This window comes from Sinocyclocheilus rhinocerous, unplaced genomic scaffold (assembly GCF_001515625.1).
Source record: "Sinocyclocheilus rhinocerous isolate Xijiao unplaced genomic scaffold, SAMN03320098_v1.1 scaffold766, whole genome shotgun sequence".
In the NCBI taxonomy this organism is placed as follows: domain Eukaryota; kingdom Metazoa; phylum Chordata; class Actinopteri; order Cypriniformes; family Cyprinidae; genus Sinocyclocheilus; species Sinocyclocheilus rhinocerous.
In genome coordinates this window covers 492-17,693 of record NW_015631057.1, presented here as the reverse complement: position 1 = coordinate 17,693, position 17,202 = coordinate 492, and the positions used below count along the sequence as shown (strand labels likewise).

The 17,202-nt window shown below is 37.5% G+C and overlaps 2 protein-coding genes across 6 annotated transcripts in view; one reads left to right on the top strand and one right to left on the bottom strand.

Annotated features, from left to right (window-relative positions):
• Positions 1–1,566, bottom strand: part of LOC107741446 (uncharacterized protein C9orf171 homolog) — a 12,881-nt gene extending 11,315 nt beyond the window's left edge. The window contains exons 1-2 of the mRNA XM_016554180.1: positions 1,516–1,566; positions 565–664 (exon numbers count right to left, since the gene is read on the bottom strand). Coding sequence (XP_016409666.1) covers positions 565–664; positions 1,516–1,566 — 151 coding nt within the window. The remainder of the gene's footprint in view (positions 1–564; positions 665–1,515) is intronic.
• Positions 1,567–13,260: 11,694 nt separating this feature from the next.
• Positions 13,261–16,452, top strand: LOC107741442 (upstream stimulatory factor 1-like). Of its 5 annotated transcripts, XM_016554173.1 has the most exons (8): positions 13,294–13,366; positions 13,754–13,817; positions 14,090–14,136; positions 14,835–14,953; positions 15,029–15,154; positions 15,261–15,408; positions 16,092–16,146; positions 16,242–16,446. In XM_016554173.1, exons 2-8 carry the CDS (start codon positions 13,813–13,815, stop codon positions 16,351–16,353), a joined length of 612 nt encoding a protein of 203 aa, XP_016409659.1. In that variant the 5' UTR covers positions 13,294–13,366; positions 13,754–13,812; the 3' UTR covers positions 16,354–16,446. The 5 variants fall into 5 exon arrangements, with proteins under 5 accessions (XP_016409658.1, XP_016409657.1, XP_016409656.1 ...); XM_016554172.1 differs by lacking the exon at positions 13,754–13,817 and having other exon boundaries at positions 13,261–13,366; positions 15,029–15,145; positions 15,276–15,408; positions 16,242–16,448; XM_016554171.1 differs by lacking the exon at positions 13,754–13,817 and having other exon boundaries at positions 13,261–13,366; positions 15,276–15,408; positions 16,242–16,447.
• The last annotated feature ends 750 nt before the right edge of the window (positions 16,453–17,202 follow it).

The window sequence follows — 17,202 nt, the reverse complement described above, 5'->3', positions numbered from 1 at the left end:
TGAAGTTTAGGCTTACAATCAGTGTTTGGTGCTTGTACATCAGTGTCATTCATCTATCATTTCCTCTGATTTTAGGGATTACTCATGGTTAAGGTTAGGTTTAGGTGTAGGGATATGGTCAAAGACTACATTTTTGGATTAAAATGTTGTTCCAGAGTCAACAAAATATGTTGACCTAGGAACACATCTAAAGCCCCGTTCACACCAAGAACGATAACTATAAAGATAACGATATTAGTGTCCACACCAGCGAACGATATCGTCTGTTTATTCTAAGCGCACACGAGTCTGCCGCTTTAAATTCTTGAGCTCGTTACAGCAGGATGGATTCTGATTGGCTGTCAGTGTTTTATCGTCCATCAACTGGAAAAAAAATAGTTTTGAAAGTGATCACAACGATATCGTTCCTCTGTATCGTTATCGTTGTGGTGTGAACTACGCTATTCTTTAATATTAAGAACGATTTTTAGAACTATATCTTTATCGTTGTCTTTCTTTATAGTTATCGTGCTTGGTGTGAACGGGCCTTAACTCTGCAAAATCAGGATGTGTTTTGCCACCTACCCTCTGGCACTCCTCCATCCTGAACTGTGGTCGCTGTCCCAAAAACAAAGTCAGGTCCTGGATAGGACAAACCTCTCGACTTGGTCTTTCCAAGAGCTGGCTATAGAGAAAACACAGTAATGAGATAAATGCAAATATTTCATGAATAGTGTCCTTGTGTTTTTTTTATTTAAAAAAAAAAAAAATATCGGTCTATCATGCACTGGAAGCTTCACCAAGACAAATTCCTTCTGTGTGTAAGGAAACTTAAATAGATATAAACAGACTTAAATTCTAAATGTAAATTACATTTTTTTTAATTAAGTACATTTTAATAATTATTTTAATCTAAACATGGATATATTTATAAATAATTATTTTTATCTAAATATTTATTAAATTTTCTCTCCAAAGGCCTTTTTGTGTGTCTATTTTTTGACAGAACAGTAACTCTGGTTTTTCAAAAGCTTTTTTTTTCTGAACCTATAAACTGTCAATCAAACTGTCAATCACCCTCAATTACATCACCACAATAAAGGCGCTGTTAAACTGAAGCATTTAACGGCGCAAGACAATGCATGCCTCACAATGTCAAAGATTTACGGACCAGAGTGGCAGCTGATTTCTTGATTGACAGGCAGTTTTCCAACCCACACCTTCAAACCCTAGCACACCAAAGCATCTGATTGTGTCTATTAATAAAATCATAATTATGCACAAACTTATTACCATAAAAAATGCCGCAAAAGAAGCCCAAATGACTGCGGTGTCTGGCAGCACAGTAAAAAACGAATTCCCATTGAACGTTGATGTGAGTGACCTTGATGGCTGATTTCTTCAGTCAGGACTCAGTCTGAATCACTAGCACAATGTAGTCCAGTCAGTTCATGTATAGAATGATTTATGTCTCCAGAGTCATAACTGTAAGATGACTGACAGCTAAAGAGTTGAAAAAGCCAACACTTATCCTACCATGTGTGTGTTGGGGGGTTGTTTGGGAGGGGGGTATTTACCCCCTATCATCATCTACTCCGAGAGAAGCTCTCATGGGGCAAAAGAAAAACCCACTATTTTTCTCTGAGCTCTGTTAAACAGCTCAAAGCCTTGTTTTAAGAGCAGATTAGCTGCGAAAAAGTGGAAAATTGTGAATCAAACCACGGCAAAGGTGACAACCGGATGTATCAAAAGTGATCTGTGGAATATGGTGCCTGAGCACTCCAGAAGCACGTATCTTTGATCTCTGATGGAACATGAGGGAGGTGTGCTCATGTGTCAGTCACAGAGTCACATTCATGTCAGTGGTTCTCCTCACGCTGCCGTATGCGATTTTTGGAGGGAGAAAAGAATCAGCACAGTGAGTCTGCCATCATCTCTGGAGATCTCTGTGTGTTTGCTGTGCTCTAAAGACTTAATTCTTGGTTAAAAACCCTCAATCCTTCATTATTCTGAGCTTTGAATAGTCTACATTGAAAAATGGATTTGAAAGATATTTGTCACTGGACCCCCACCAATCATGCTGGGCAAGTAAAGCCTACCAAAAACCCAATTCGACTGCCAAACTTGGCTCTTTTTTGTGGCGAATTCCTAAGCACGGCCAAATTGAGATCATCTAAATCTTTCTTGGCCTTTTTAACTCACAGACACCCAACCTCTAGTTAACATTATCTGCTGAAACGTATCAAACGCTTCTTAAAAGCGCCAATCTTTTGAGTAAGTGCCACCAGGCTTCTCGGCCAGCCCTTTAATCCCCTTCGCCGTTTTAATCTGCAGATTGTTTTGAGGAGATCACTTAGAGATGCCTGAAGGAACGTGTTGACTGCTGGCGTAAAACGGCTAATCAGACCCCTCAAAACATTATTGGGCCTTTCATGCGCAATAAAAGGGCTGAAAGAGAAGAGGACAACAGAAAAGGCAAGTCGGGTGAAGGATTATGTTAAGCAAAAGCTCCTTTTATATTGTCATTTATTGGTGATCTGTCTCTATATTGTGTTTTCATTAACCAGGCATGGACCTGCTGAATGAGCCAAAGGACGGCTTGAGAATAGGGCCGCTTCAGGAGAGGCTACACGAGGGTCAGCGGGAGCAGATTATTCGCACAGGCTAAAAGAGATGGAGAACAGGGGGACATAATCATCCCTTACTTAGGAGACCCCTTCAGTCTATTCAGGCCCCCGTGCTTTAATTTCACCATCCTTTTGTGCTTCTCTTACTCATGTGTGCTTTTAGGATTTCGCTTGAGCTGCTGAGATTAGTTTAGCACTGACCCTGAGAGTCCATTGCTGCATTTTTCAGTCCCGTTGCTGGTCCTGTTTGAACACTTGCACAAGTTTTTAAATTTTTTTTTCTCAGATGTTGCGAATTCTGTGTGGTATTTGTCTTTTTTCCTCCTTAATCTCACCCAGACATCATTCCCGACAGCCTTTGCTACTAGATTTGCACACATTTTAGAGAGGAAGCTTCTGGATAAAACTGGTCTGCTCCTCCTGTCCAAGACCTAGTAGGTTTATTCGGTCCCCGTGGAACTGGTTTAATCTCATCAGGCAGCGGAATGGAGAATTGCGAGCCAGGCCTGATCATCTCATCTCCTCAGTGCTGACAGACAGCTTCGCCATGAGTGTCTTCGTCAGACTTACAAATAAAAGTGCCCATGATGATGATTAGAGGATAAGGGCATAATGCTCACCGAACTGTCTCCACTAATTATTATCCCGCTCTTCCAACCCAGTTCAGCGCCATCTGGTGCCTGATTACAGGACAGCAGGCACATTGGATTAAAATTAATCTCTTCATCTCGACTAAACTAAATAGAGGGAATGAATGGCAGAGAGAAAGTGGAAGAGGGGAAGCACAAGAAAGAATCTGTATCTTTGTCACTGTGTGATCTGATACAATTCATGGGGAGAGAATTCAAATATATTCCCTGTCATGAAGAAGCAGAGGAAAACATGGTCTATATTCATAATTTCTACCTCATCACTGTATGTGCTAGAAGGCAATCCAGAAAAAACCAACATGTTTAAGTCAGCTAAAAAAAAAAACATTTACTAATAAGGATTAGGTCAAAAATGCTGAGAGGAGAGAAAGTGGAATCATAACCCTAACTTTCTCATCAGATCACAGCTTTTCTCTTCTCTAGCTAAATCCGTCAACTCTAAATTAATATCAGCCCACTTCTAAAATCCCCAGAATGTCAATGCGCGCATATGTGCAACGCAAACATACACGCACATTCATCTCATCTATAGTCTGGCTGGTTATTAAGATGCTAACTCTCTTTATGTGTGGCAAATCCTGAAGCTTTGGGTATAATTGATGAGGCATTTCCATAAAGAGGGTCAGCTAATTGGGAGCATGTGTCTGGGCAAGCTTGTGCTACCCTTCTTCAATACAGATGAGTGTTATCCTACTGCTTTAGATGTATGTATGCTTGAGTATGAATGGGTGTGTTTAATAAAAAACGGCCCACAACTTGGATCACAAACTGCGTTTAAACCATGTGCATAAGCGGTACACTAATTAGACATGTCCAAGAGTTCAAGCTGTCCTTAACCTGGACTAAACTTGTACATGGACAATTAAAAATGCAGCTGGGTCAATGGCATTATTATTTTTTTTTTTTCTGTATCTATTAATTTATTTAAAATACATGAACAATGCAATTGATACACCACCGTTCAAAAGTCTGCCATCAATAAGATCTTTTTTGAAACAATGAATAGATTTATTCAGCAAGGATGTATTAAATTAATCAAAGTGGCAGTAAAGACATTAATAATTATAGAAAGATTTCTATTTCAAATACATGCTGTTCTTTTCTATTTTCTATTCATTAAAGAATCCCGTAAGAAATGTATCACGGTTTCCACAAACATTTTAAGCAGCTGTTCTCAACATGAATAATAGTAGAAATGTTTGTTGAGCACCAGATCTGCCTACAGAAAATTCAGCTTTACCATGACAGAAATAAAATACTATTATAATTTTATTTTAAATTGTAACAATATTTCATGATATTACTGCTTTTACTGTTTCATACTTTTAAATGGGAGTGTATATACATTGACTTGAATACACCTCTCCTGTATTGAACCTGTTTTAATTGCTGAACTAAAATGACTCATTTTAATTTATTAATTCATTAAAATTAATTAAGAAATCAAGTAAGAAAACCTTGATAAGTAGTGTGGTATGGTATTTTGTTAAAATATTATATATATTAAAAAAAACAAAACAAAACATGTCTGCCAATTCAAAGTGTTGTGAAGAAATCCAATTTAATTTTTTTGAAAATGTTTTTCAAACCCATGAGAACAATGTGAATAAAGTGATTACATTTCTAAGAACTTGGATTATTCCTTTTTCTTATTTGTCACTGACCCAGCTGATAGCGGCCCCACAGACTACATAAATAGTTAGCAATACAACTGAACACAGACAAGAATGATATATGTGTTTACATTCTCTCAATCCATAAATGAACGCATACGGCCCCTGTTATGACAGACTACATATGCCAAAGGTCTCTTTTCATATCTCATTTACATTTATCTATTATGCAAGCAGTTTACAGTTATGTATTGGGTTCGTGGTTATGTATCTGTCTCTCTGTGCTTGTGTCTACACTACAGCAGTCCCAGCTGGATCTCATTAATAATAAGGCCCTGTGTGTTGCTACAGTGACTGTGTGGAAGCTAAAGCACCTTGCAGAGGTGGTAGCGAGGCACCATTTGCATGGACCTAAGTGTAGATGCCTATGAACAGTTGAGGTGGGTGAAGGTCAACGATGAGGCCAGTTCCTGCGCAATTTAAGTAAATTCCACAGGCCAGTTAAAGTCACTAGGCTACTGTATGAAATTTTAGCTTAATTTGCTAACTCTCAAAATGTCTCTGATAATGCTTTTTAAAATATATTTTTATTAATCTGGTTTAGTCATTAGGCCAGACCACATATACATAATAAATTAGCGCTGCAGGCGAATATCGGCTACAGTACAGATTTGCTTAAGAATGAACCGCAGATTGCCGTGTGTCTAACATTAGCTACATAGACTGAATGAAGTGAATGGTAATGAGTGGGAAGAGGGGACTGTGAATGGGGCCCAGCCAGCCTGCTGCACAGCAGGGCTCTCTCAGACACCAGAGAACAACAAAAGCCCCAAATCTGCTCCCCTGATCTCTAATTTACTGGTCATCAGGGAATACAGGCATGAAAACAGGATTTATTGGCCATGCCTCATCAAAAAGGAATTAACAAGAGGAGAGGAATGGAGAGGAGAGGAAAGGCCTTTTTGTACTTTTCTCACTATCAACTTTTTGGTCACAAGCACAGAAAACCACACTTTGGGTGCTCGGTTCTATAGATGCAGACTAATTCATCTCCTTTTCACTTTGAGGCCCATTAGCACATTACTAAGATATATGTCCCTTTTCCCCATGGGACAGCCATACATCAGCCCTGCATAAGCAGAGAAAACTTCTGCGATGATGAACTGCTGCACAGGCCGACAAGAGATGCGCTCAGCACAAGGGATTTGCTGCAGTTGGCCTATTTCTTAATGAATATGAGCCTTTCACAGATCTCCCTTTATATTGCAAGTGAGCAAAGAAGGTTGAATGTTCGAACAGCTCTCAAAGCTAGACGCGCGAGAGGGAAGAAATAGAGCAACATCAGGCAACGCCACAAGAACAAAAGCTTAAATCCTCACAGATGACTCTGTCATTGTTCCAGCGCATTGCCAAAACCTGTAGCAATGACTGCTCACAATGAAAAAGAATGAGAAATCCTTGATCTCATGAGACTATATCATTTGATGCGGACACCAAAATGGGTTATTGATGGTAATGGGATATTGGATGAATAAGTTAATAACACACATTATAGCCATAATATTTGGAATTATCAAAGAGTTACCAAACCTTAGTTATTCTGTTTGTTCACTATATCCAATAGGTGTAGTAGTTTGCTTATGACCTGCATTTATTTATTATTTAGTATTTTTAGGGGATTTTATGGTACTAAATAATATTTATAGAATAGTTATGATCCATTTGTTAACCACTTTTTGAGAATAGACCTGAAAATGAAATTTCCTACTTAAACTGTCGTATCTTGAATGCTTTGGAGCACAGACTTAAGTTTGGTCTCTTTTTAAAGAAGACACTTGGCAGATTATTGCTGACATGGACATTTAAAAAGTGAAACAAAAAAAGTTATAGAAGTTCAATTTTATTTTTATGAAAAATGCACAAAAATACTATTTTAAAATTGTATGTGAAATATATATTTTCCAAAACACATTTTACTCTAAAATGGCAAGAAAATGAAAGCCATAAATCTAAATATGTTGTGTTACACATTTGAGACTGATATCTTATAAAAATGAGCTTTCTGTAAGATTTTGCTTGGGTGCAGTACTAAACGTTTCCACTAGATGAAATTCATTACCCATTCATTTATAATGTGATCATTTTTGTGAACAATACAAGTCTGACTTCTTTTTTTTTTCAGGACTACTTATGCTTTTTGAATCATGTCCATGATTTTGTGTGTGTGTGTGTGTGTGTGCGCGCGTTTTTCTGACAAATGAGGACATAAATTTGTATAATGACAAGGGTATGACATAGGTATTACACAGAGAAGGTGACTTTTCAGGACATTACCCCATGTCCCCACTTTTCAAAATGCTTATAAATCACACAGAATGGAGTGTATTGAAAATCTGAAATAGCACAAAGTTTCCTGTGAGGGGTAGGTTTAGGGGTAGGGTTGGTGTAGGGCAATAGAATATACGGTCTGTACAGTAGAAAAACCATTACGCCTATGGGATGTCCCCACTTTTCACAAAAACAAACCTGTGTGTGTGTGTGTGTGTGTGTGTGTGTGTCCACATAGCAAGTGCCAAAAACTTTACCAAATTCTGTAGTTCCAATGAAGTAAAAAAAAAAGAGAGAGTACATTCTGTACCAATACTGGCCAAACAAATCAGGTCCAATTACCCTTCCTTACATCTGCTTCTCCAAAAATAGTTTCTATTTAATAGATTTTTAAAGCACATATTGCTTTAAAATATTACTTTGAAGTAAACTGTTCTGAAATGTGCTCATAACACTTTTCCATGTCTGTTTATAGTAAAAATGCTTTTAAAATAGGCCACATAATAGATATATCTGAAATGTATGTGTAGGTATTTAGAGGCACATACTTATTCTATTTTAAAAATGCTCATCTTATTCCTGAAAATTAGCATTAGTATGCTCCATATGCATTAGCAAACCCTCAAAATCATATTTCATATTTTAAAGTGCTTGTGCTTCTCTCCCAGTAGCATGTCTGTCATGTATGATGGGTGTGATCACTGCAACAAATCCATACCAGAAACCCAGCTTCTTGGATTTTAACTCATGGTTCTGGAACACCCCTCGAGGGCCACAGATGTACTCCTGCATTACTTACATTGAGAAGAACCTCCGGGTTGACTGTGAATTCCCAGAGACCCACAAGATCCCAGGGCCATTCTGTGAGTACAAACAGGATGGACGACTCATGGGATCCACCTACCCAAACACCCCGGTCCACATGATTCCACCTATTGAGACGCGACGCCGAGCCAATGTGACCCTGGTGCCACCTAACATTTGTCGCCTCACCTGGATGCCCATGTCCGATGACCGCGCGTACACCTACACCTGCAGGGTTTATCAGGGCAGCACCTGGAAGGAGAATAGCATGGCATTCCATCAAAGTGAGTTTAAAATGCCTCAGCAAGTCCTCCTTAACATATGCTGAGAGACAATAAATATTACCTAATAGTTATGCAATGCCTGTTTGTATTTAAATTAAAGGTGCCGTCACTGCTTGTGACATTTTCTTCTTTCAAAATATGTGGGCTTTCACAATCTATATGCTTTCAAAATCTGTCTGCTCTTAAGTCATTGCTCTCTTGTTCAATATTTGTTTCTCTGTTTCAAACAGGAAATCTTCTGGTGTGCTCCGCATTAACCATATCCTTTCACACTGGACCATGGATGCTTGCATTTGTGATATCACTTCCTGTTTCTCTTGGGCTTCTACATCGAGCAGGCTAAAGCTCAAAGCCATTCTCACATTTAACTGCCTTTCACATTTTAATTTACATTTATATTTAGTTATTTTTTCCTCTTACATGCTTATGTTGACTTTTATGTTGATTTTTTTTACAGCCCCTTAAGTTTCTGTGGAGATCATCATCATTACATCTTCAGGATTCACAGTGAAAACAACAAACTAGACATGATGTATGCGACCCACTGTTCAAAATGCTGTTCGATATTAAACATGAAAAGAACATTAGTGGTGAACATGTTCTTATCACCTAAAACCTTCCAACGAACAGGCATTTGAAGGTAGTCATATAGCAAAATGCTACCGTTCTATTACACTACTGTTCAAAAGTTTGAGGTCAGTAAGAGTTCTGGAAAGAAGTGAATACTTTTATTCAGCAAGGATGCATTTAATTGATCAAAAGTGACAGTAAAGACACGACAAGCAGCACAAGTGTTTTCAATATTGATTATAATAAAAAAAAAAATTATTGAGCATCAAATCTGCATATTAGAATGATTTCTGATGGATCATGTGACGAAGCTTGAGATGATCAGGCATCCAAAATATTTATCACCCAGAATATTCTCTGTTATAAGAAAAATATATTATTTTGATACATGGCATAGGACTTTTATACAGTATCAATTATGTGTTTCCGTCAAATCGAGTCATATAGTAGCTCAAAAAGATATTATATATAATTTTTGTAATATTTATAGAAATAATGGAGTGAAATCATTGTAAGGGTAATCTGTAATCTCATTTATTGGTTGGCTGGTTTATCGATCCTTGCAGTTTGTCCAGTGCAAAATGCGTTATTCAAGTTTATCATTGTCTTAGCGCTTCTGTTTATCACCTGAATAAGGACAGCTCTGTCTGAAGGACATCACCACTGCTGACAAATTATATTGCTGCACTCACACATGATGCAACTAAATATTCTGCATACAACAATTCAAAGAATTTTGTTTAGTTACGTTTAAGGGAAAGAATGATACAGGCCTGGAAAAGAACACAAGTGCATAAGAATGAGACTATTAAGGCTACATGACGACTAAATATTGAAATATACTCTTACATGTACGTGTCTTCCATTGTGCTCGCATGCATTGTGCAGCTGCTGTATGCACATGCTTAATTGCACTGTGCGCTTCCACACATTTTGCTGCTTTTCGCACATGCTTCCTTGCACTAACCTTAAGTGCCTTAGGTTGGCTTTAAGGTATAATCTGAGTTTTAGAAATGTAGTGCTTTGTCTGTTTCATTTTGACCATAATGACTCACAAATACTGCATAGCAATATATTCAAGCACCAACACGCACATATATACACTTATATTTGTGAGGAAAATCTTTGTCTTCCCTTCTTTCACTGTCTTTCAATTGCTTCGTCTTATTTTTTTGAAGGATCTATACTGAGAAATGTCAGAAAACAATAAAGGAATATAGAGTGTAATCTGTGCAGATATTTTTAATTACAGCAACACACATTTGAGAATGTAAAAGTGCTGTTATTTGTTATGAATGATTACGATTATTCTTAGTTAGCTTTAGTTTAGTTAGTTAGCTCTCTAGCCTATCAGAGATTTAACCATATAAGATGCTGTACAGTATGCCAAAAACCCATTTCAGAACAGGAGTTCACCCCTTTAGAGGGACCACCTTCCTAAAAATATATTACGATATAATATTTATATATACACACTACTGTGCTAAGCCAGTTATTTCTGTGTTTTGCTGTAGTGTCAGTATGGGTTTCTTCAGGTTCTTCCAGCATCTTGGAAAGCTTGCCACTGTTCTTCTGGATTTAGTCTGCCTCCATTTTTTTTTCTGATTCTTCATGTAATTCCAGACGGACTGGATTTGGTGAGATCAGATCTCTGTGTGGAGCACTGGCAGTTGTCAGACTCTTTGTGCATATAAAAATCTCACTGGATTATTACAATTAATGGCAAAAGGAATGTGTGGAAATGTAAACTGATATTTGTGAACGAGCTCTCTTCCACAACTCTCAGTACCCTCAATACCCACACTCAGCGTGATGCCACACTCTGTTGGTAAATAGTAAAGATAGTGGGTAAATAAAAGAAGAAATTAAATAAGTAAAAAATGAGGCAGGCACCGAACCGCCAATTGCTCCTGGACACCAGAGTGTGTGTGTGTTCACTGCACACTGCTGTGCGTGTAAACTTGGATAGTTTAAATGCAGAGCACAAATTCTGAGTATGGGTTCCAATGCTTGACTACACGCCATGACACTTTCACTGTATACAGTATGAAATTACAATGGTTTTGTCCAATTTTTTATGTTTTCCTGTTAAAGAAGTCATGTGCTTCTAATTAGACTATTATAGTTTTAATTTAATTCATATCATCCAATAAAACATGATCCAGTAATAAATAACTAATTTGTGCATGATATATTCATGCTTGTTACCGTTAAATTTTAATAATGTATCAGACTGATGACGTTTTGTCTTTAACTGGTGTAATTCGAAACATTGTTACTTCTTTTTGGATTTTAATTAGGTTGCATTAGGATTTTTTTACTGTAAACATGAAGAGATACTCGAGGAACAGAGACACACTGAATATATAAAAAAAAATTTTTATATATAATATTAGATTTGAAGTACTTTTATTGCTGAAGCACGAGCTGAATTGTCATTGTCAAAAGAATCTTCACGAGTTCAGTCTTGCCTGAGATAAAAGAGATGCACGGGGCCTTGTAGGGAGTTCTTCACATTCACATACCAGTCCAGTCATTACGTTTCTGACCGAACGCTGTGTGTGGTTCAGGTGGAGTCCATGTATCCGAGTGCTTTTGTTACAATAATACTTTTTACCAGTGGCGTGCACAGACCTCCGGAGGGGCAGGGGAGTAGTGGAGTTACGAGGGCACAGTCGCGGTCCGGGGGCACCTAGATCGGACCGAAAGGGCACGTTATTTGTATGTGCTCACTGCTCAGACATGTCATGACCCCACCCATATTGAGAAATTTGCTGCAGTGGCTATATGAGAGAGCTTGTTTATTTTCTGTGAACACTGCCAGGAATATATAGATTTTTTTTTTTTCAAACCTCATGCGCATAAATTTAATAATATGCATGCAGATGAACACTTACTACTTGCTTGAAGTCCTGAAAAGTAATTAATGTTCATGTTTTAGGCAAAATACATATAGTATACACTACTGAGGTGATCAGTATTCATTTATTGTGTTGTAAGTGACTTGTCTTGTATTTGTTCTCCAGGTTGCGCTGTGTACACATGCTTACTGTGGTCAGGATGATGTACTATACTGTCTTTGCTACATTTTTCCTGTTGGGTAATTTCATTGTTCCTTTTTTTCTTTCTTTTTTTACTTCATGAATATCACCAAAATTACACCAAAGTCATATTTGAGTATGTATGATGTTAATTGACAATGTTATCCCATGAAAATACACAGGACAGATATCACAGTCTAATCTACTGTATATTAGGCCATTAAAGTATTGAACCAGTTTTAAACGACTCAAACTTAAGGCTAAGTTGGCGTTATAATTTTCTAGGTGCTGCTTCTGCCCAGACTTCCCTTCAGCTTTCATCCTGTTTGACTAAGGAGCAAAACCTGGAGATGGTCTGCAAGTTCACTCCAGCTTCAGACCCCAAGCTCCAGAAGATTTGCTACTACACGACGGAGAATAAGTTGGTTGGCTCTACCAACACCAACAGCACCCCAGACAGCACCTTCAAAAACCGTGCCACTGTCTCCATAGCGGATAACATTTGTAAGCTGTATTTGAAAGGTTTCTCTGATGACAAACCCAAAAACTACACCTGCTTCATCAAACAAACTACCACACCAGTGCCAATCACTGCAGTAGTGGACAAGAGTAAGACAACATTACTTTAACATTTATTACATATTGCTTTTCCCTTAAATAAAATAGCATTGCATATTTATATTGACTAAGTAGATTTTGCAACTGCACTGGTAAATCAATTATAATTATCAACTTAATTGCTTGGAATTGGCAAGGAAGCATACTTATTTAGTTGTTTTTGTGCATTTTTTTATTTATGACTTTTATTGTAATGAATCAGTGACTGACAGATGTTGATCGGGCTGCTATGTTGTTTTTCTTTCCAGGTAAGCTTCAGACCTGTTCTGGCTGGTGTGTCATGCAGCACAGTGGAGCAGCGCTCCTGCTAACTTTCCTCACTTTCCCACTATTGTCAGAGCTTCTCTGAGTGTACAATGAATCTCTCGGTACAACACCACTTGCCTAAAACCAAATGATAAATCCTCTAGCTTGTACTACAACAAAAATAATAGTTAATGAAATCTGTGTGTTTCCTCCCTCAGAAATTATGAGAGAAGAACAGATATTCAAATGAGAGAACCTTCAATTACAACATATTTATGCACTGGTTTGGGTGATGCTGATGTCATAAACACTGTCATGTGATGCATGTCCCTTAAATACCATGTAAAATTATGTACCTTGGATGTTTTATAACGTTTATAGTGGGATCATATGTTGGTGTGATGAAAGATGTCATATTTTAGCATGTTTATTTGTTTCTCAGCCTTATAAACATGCCATAATAAACTTCCTTCAGTACTCAAAAAGTAAAATGATGAAGTTGTTGTGTATGGCGCCCTCTAGTGACTAACATTAAAAACTAGAAAGTCTGCTGCACATGCGCAGAAAGGATATGTCGCTTCGACGTTTGCTGCTAACGACAAACAGGTAACTCACTATTAATAAATGTAACTAGGAAATGTTTTTTTGTGGGGGTGGATAATATGGATTAGTCATAGATACAAACTTTTTTTGCGGGATGGTTTTCACGCATCTTTTTTTGCATAGCTCAAATGCTAAAGGCAATTGTGTCAGTTCTTGTTTTGCTTCTTGCCAAGTTAGTCGCTAATATGTGTAGCTTTGCGGGCGGTTTCTCAACACGGTGTGATGGGACTTTATAAATAAATAAATAAAATACCTGCTTTGAATTGTTGGACAATTTTAAGAGAAGGATATACGCAAGTCCAGTTGTGCAAGGTTTAGGTATCCTATCAAATGTGCTCCTTTGCTTTCCTGTTGTTACTGGCTATTGTTCGTATCGTATCGTTTTTGCAGTCAATGTTTACGTTTGAGGACCCCAAAGCTGAAGCCCAGATATTAATTTTCTTAAAAATATGACGTGAGTTCCACCTTCAGTATCATACTTGAGTCACACCTTATGCTCATCATACTGTTGAAATCTGCACTCCTACAGTGTTATCTGAAATTATTTTATATCATCTGAAAAAGCAAGAGTGTTAATTGTTATTATATGATTTTTGTAATGTTAATTTTAAACACTGCTTTTTTAATATATTGTAATATAAACATTTCTTAATAATTATAGTTATCTAGTATTATAATTATACATTTCTTAATAATTATTTATGCATTTTTGTTTCCTTTGTTAAGAGAACCCAAAAGTCATGATCCTGAAGATTCTCCCATACTGCAAGACGGTGAGATGTTTGAATTGAACTGTCCATAAGGTCCTTCGTCATTTTGGGTCATAGTGTGTTTAGGGAAATAAACAATATAAAAATGCTTGGGTGGCAGTCAGTCTTTAGTTTCAGTTTAGTTGTGACTGCTTACCGCTTGTATAGCACCATCTAGTGCTATATACAGTACCTGCACACCAAGAACTAACTTCAAATTTTCTCTAGCAAGAAAAAAACCATCAGTAGATTCAGTAGGGTGACCATACGTCCTCTTTTCTAAATTGACTAAAATGCATGGGTTTTTCTTTTCTTTTCCTATTGTTTTCATACTTGCTGAAGGTTATGACTGAAAAGACCAATACCGTGCAGGCATTGTACATGATCGACCAATCGTGACATGCAAGAAGGAGCAAAGAATGGTCAAAGCAATGCAAATACACATACATATAATGTATGAGGACTGTACATTTTAGGCAATGTACAACCCTGACATTTTAGGCAATTTAGAAATCCCAGCCAGGACATGACCGGAAAAAAGATGATGATGATGATCAGCCCTACATTCAACATCAGTGAGATTGCTGATCAAATACTTGACCTCTCATCTGCACAAAAACCCCCAAATCATATAACTTCATGTTGAAATTGACATGATAAATTTATATCCAGTTTTTCTTTAGGAGTTACCAAACAATAACCTGTATGTGCTGCTTTACCAGGTGTTGCTGAAACAGCAGATGACCCACTGGCTATCACAGCCATCCAGTCAGCTGCCGCATTCTCCACAGATCAGCAAATCAATTATCATCTTGTAAAAACGGAAGGAACAGGGGAGCAGGTATGTGGCACATGTATGCATAGTAAATATAGATCATGACATATGATGATTAAACCCTTGACCTACATGGTTCAGGTAACATACCGGGTCATCCACCTGGCTGACGGGCAGCTAGAAGGACAGGCAGATGGGGCTGCAGCAGTCAGTGTGGTGACTGGGTTTCCCACAGCATCACAGGCAGCAATGCCACATGTAACCCAGGTATTACTTGTTTTTAACAGCAATAGAAATTTGAGCTTGTTGCTGAAACCTTTTTATATCAAAGAGGTGGATGTGTTAGTAGGTGCTTGTATGCATGTATTTATAGTCTGTAATCTCTCAGTCTGAGAGTCTAGAGGGAGAGACCTCTGAAACTCAGTACTACTATCCTGCCACCATCTCGGACACAAATTCCGGCAACATGGTAGCCAATCTTCACACAGCTGATTCGGTACTATCTCAACCAACCCCTTCAGGTAATGCCAAATTACAATTACACTACCATTTAAATTCGAAAGGATACATAATATTTGATCAAAAGTGACAGTAAAGACACCTATGTTACAAAATGTTCAGACATTTCTTTCAAATAAAGGTTGTTCTTCTGAACTTTTTATTCATTAAAGAATCCTAGAAAAAAGTGGCATGGTTTCAATATGAACTGTTTTCAACATTGATAAGAAATCGGCATAATTTCTGAAGGAGCATGTGACAATGAAGACTGGAGTAATGGCTGCTGAAAATTCAGCTTTGCATCAGAGGAATAAATTATCATCATTTATAATCATTTGAAAATAAAAAAATTTAATTGAAAACCGTTATTTTAAATTGTAATAGTATTTCACATGTTTACTGTTTATAATGTATTTTAATCCATTAAATGCCTTGGTGAGACTTCTTTCAAATTATTAAAAAAAAAATCTTACCAACCCAAAACGGTAGTGTACATAATGTGGTTTCTGGTTATTCGGATAGTTTGTTGCAGAAATGTGATAGAGTGATGGATTTCCTCTATGAAAGTAGTTCCCTTACAAAATGTATCATTATTATATACAGCTTAAAGTTAAAAGTTAGCCACTTATATTGTATGTCGAATGATGCAATTATATCAACATTATGTAGTTTTTAGATTAATTTGCCTTTATTCCTTTTCTTGCAGGTCAACTCTATGTAATGATGTCGCCTCAGGACGTTCTAGCCTCAACACAGCAGAGGTTGTCCTCTCATATAACATACATAAAGCCACATGTCCAATCACAGTAATCCTGTTTATTTTCATCTTCTTCAACTAATCCTACATTCTTCACAGTAAGTCGGGAACACAGCGTGCTTCCAGGGATGACAAGCGGAGGGTTCAACACAATGAAGGTTATTCTGTGTTTTGTTTGAAATCAGCAGCTCCACCTCATTATCAAATTTAGGAGTGCAATGGTTCTCGGTAAAAGACCGAACCGTACCGTTCGCCACCCTCGGTTCGATACGCATTTGTACCGCAATTAATCTCCGTTCTAACAAAGGATATGGATGATATGTTTTGGTGAAAAAACAAAGCTTCAAATACACATTTGGAGAAACAGCGTTCGCTATTGCACAGCACAGGCTTTGCTGTCTCGTGTCTGCGTCCAGCCGCTAGGGGGCGCTGTCGACTACAGGAACAAAGCGCAGCAGAAGAGTTGATCTCCGTCCAGCGGGAGCAGTGTAAACGAATATACTAAAATTTATAAGCATTTAGTGGAATTATCTCTTAAATTTAGCTGTTGTGTAATGTTGTTATATGAACAAATATATTAAGTTTTTTTGGATCTCTAGATTCATTTATGATTTGAGCTTCATCCTGTGTGATCAGCCTCACTGCAGTCATTAGAAACTTTAGACACCCAGACTATTACATTAATTTCCAATGGATTTGACATTATGTAAATATAATGAACTTAAATAAATGCGCTTGTTTCTGTTTCGCAAACAATTTGTTTTTATCAGCTATCTTAAAGGTGACATATCATGAAAATCTTACTTTTCCAGGTTTGAAGTGCTATAATCAGGTCCCCAGTGCATCTACCAACCAAGGAAACGTGAAAAAGATTAACCCAGTAACTTTGTTTTGGTATGCCTTTTTCTGCAAGCGTCTGAGAAAACGAGCGCGTCAGATTTCGCTCCCTTGGTGACTGGCAAAGGGATCTCATTATAATATTACCACCCCTTAAAGGGGTCATATGATGCTGCTAAAAAGAACATAATTTGGTGTATTTGGTGTAATGAAATGTTTATGC

What these genes read in the sequence shown, in the direction of transcription:
- LOC107741442 (XM_016554170.1), top strand. Translation starts at nt 13,317, where the DNA reads ATGCGCAGAAAGGATATGTCGCTTCGACGTTTGCTGCTAACGACAAAC. An exon ending in CAATGCCACATGTAACCCAG is followed by an intron (nt 15,155 to 15,260) that starts GTATTACTTGTT and finishes ATGTATTTATAG; the next exon opens with TCTGTAATCTCTCAGTCTGA. An exon ending in CTAGCCTCAACACAGCAGAG is followed by an intron (nt 16,147 to 16,241) that starts GTTGTCCTCTCA and finishes CATTCTTCACAG; the next exon opens with TAAGTCGGGAACACAGCGTG.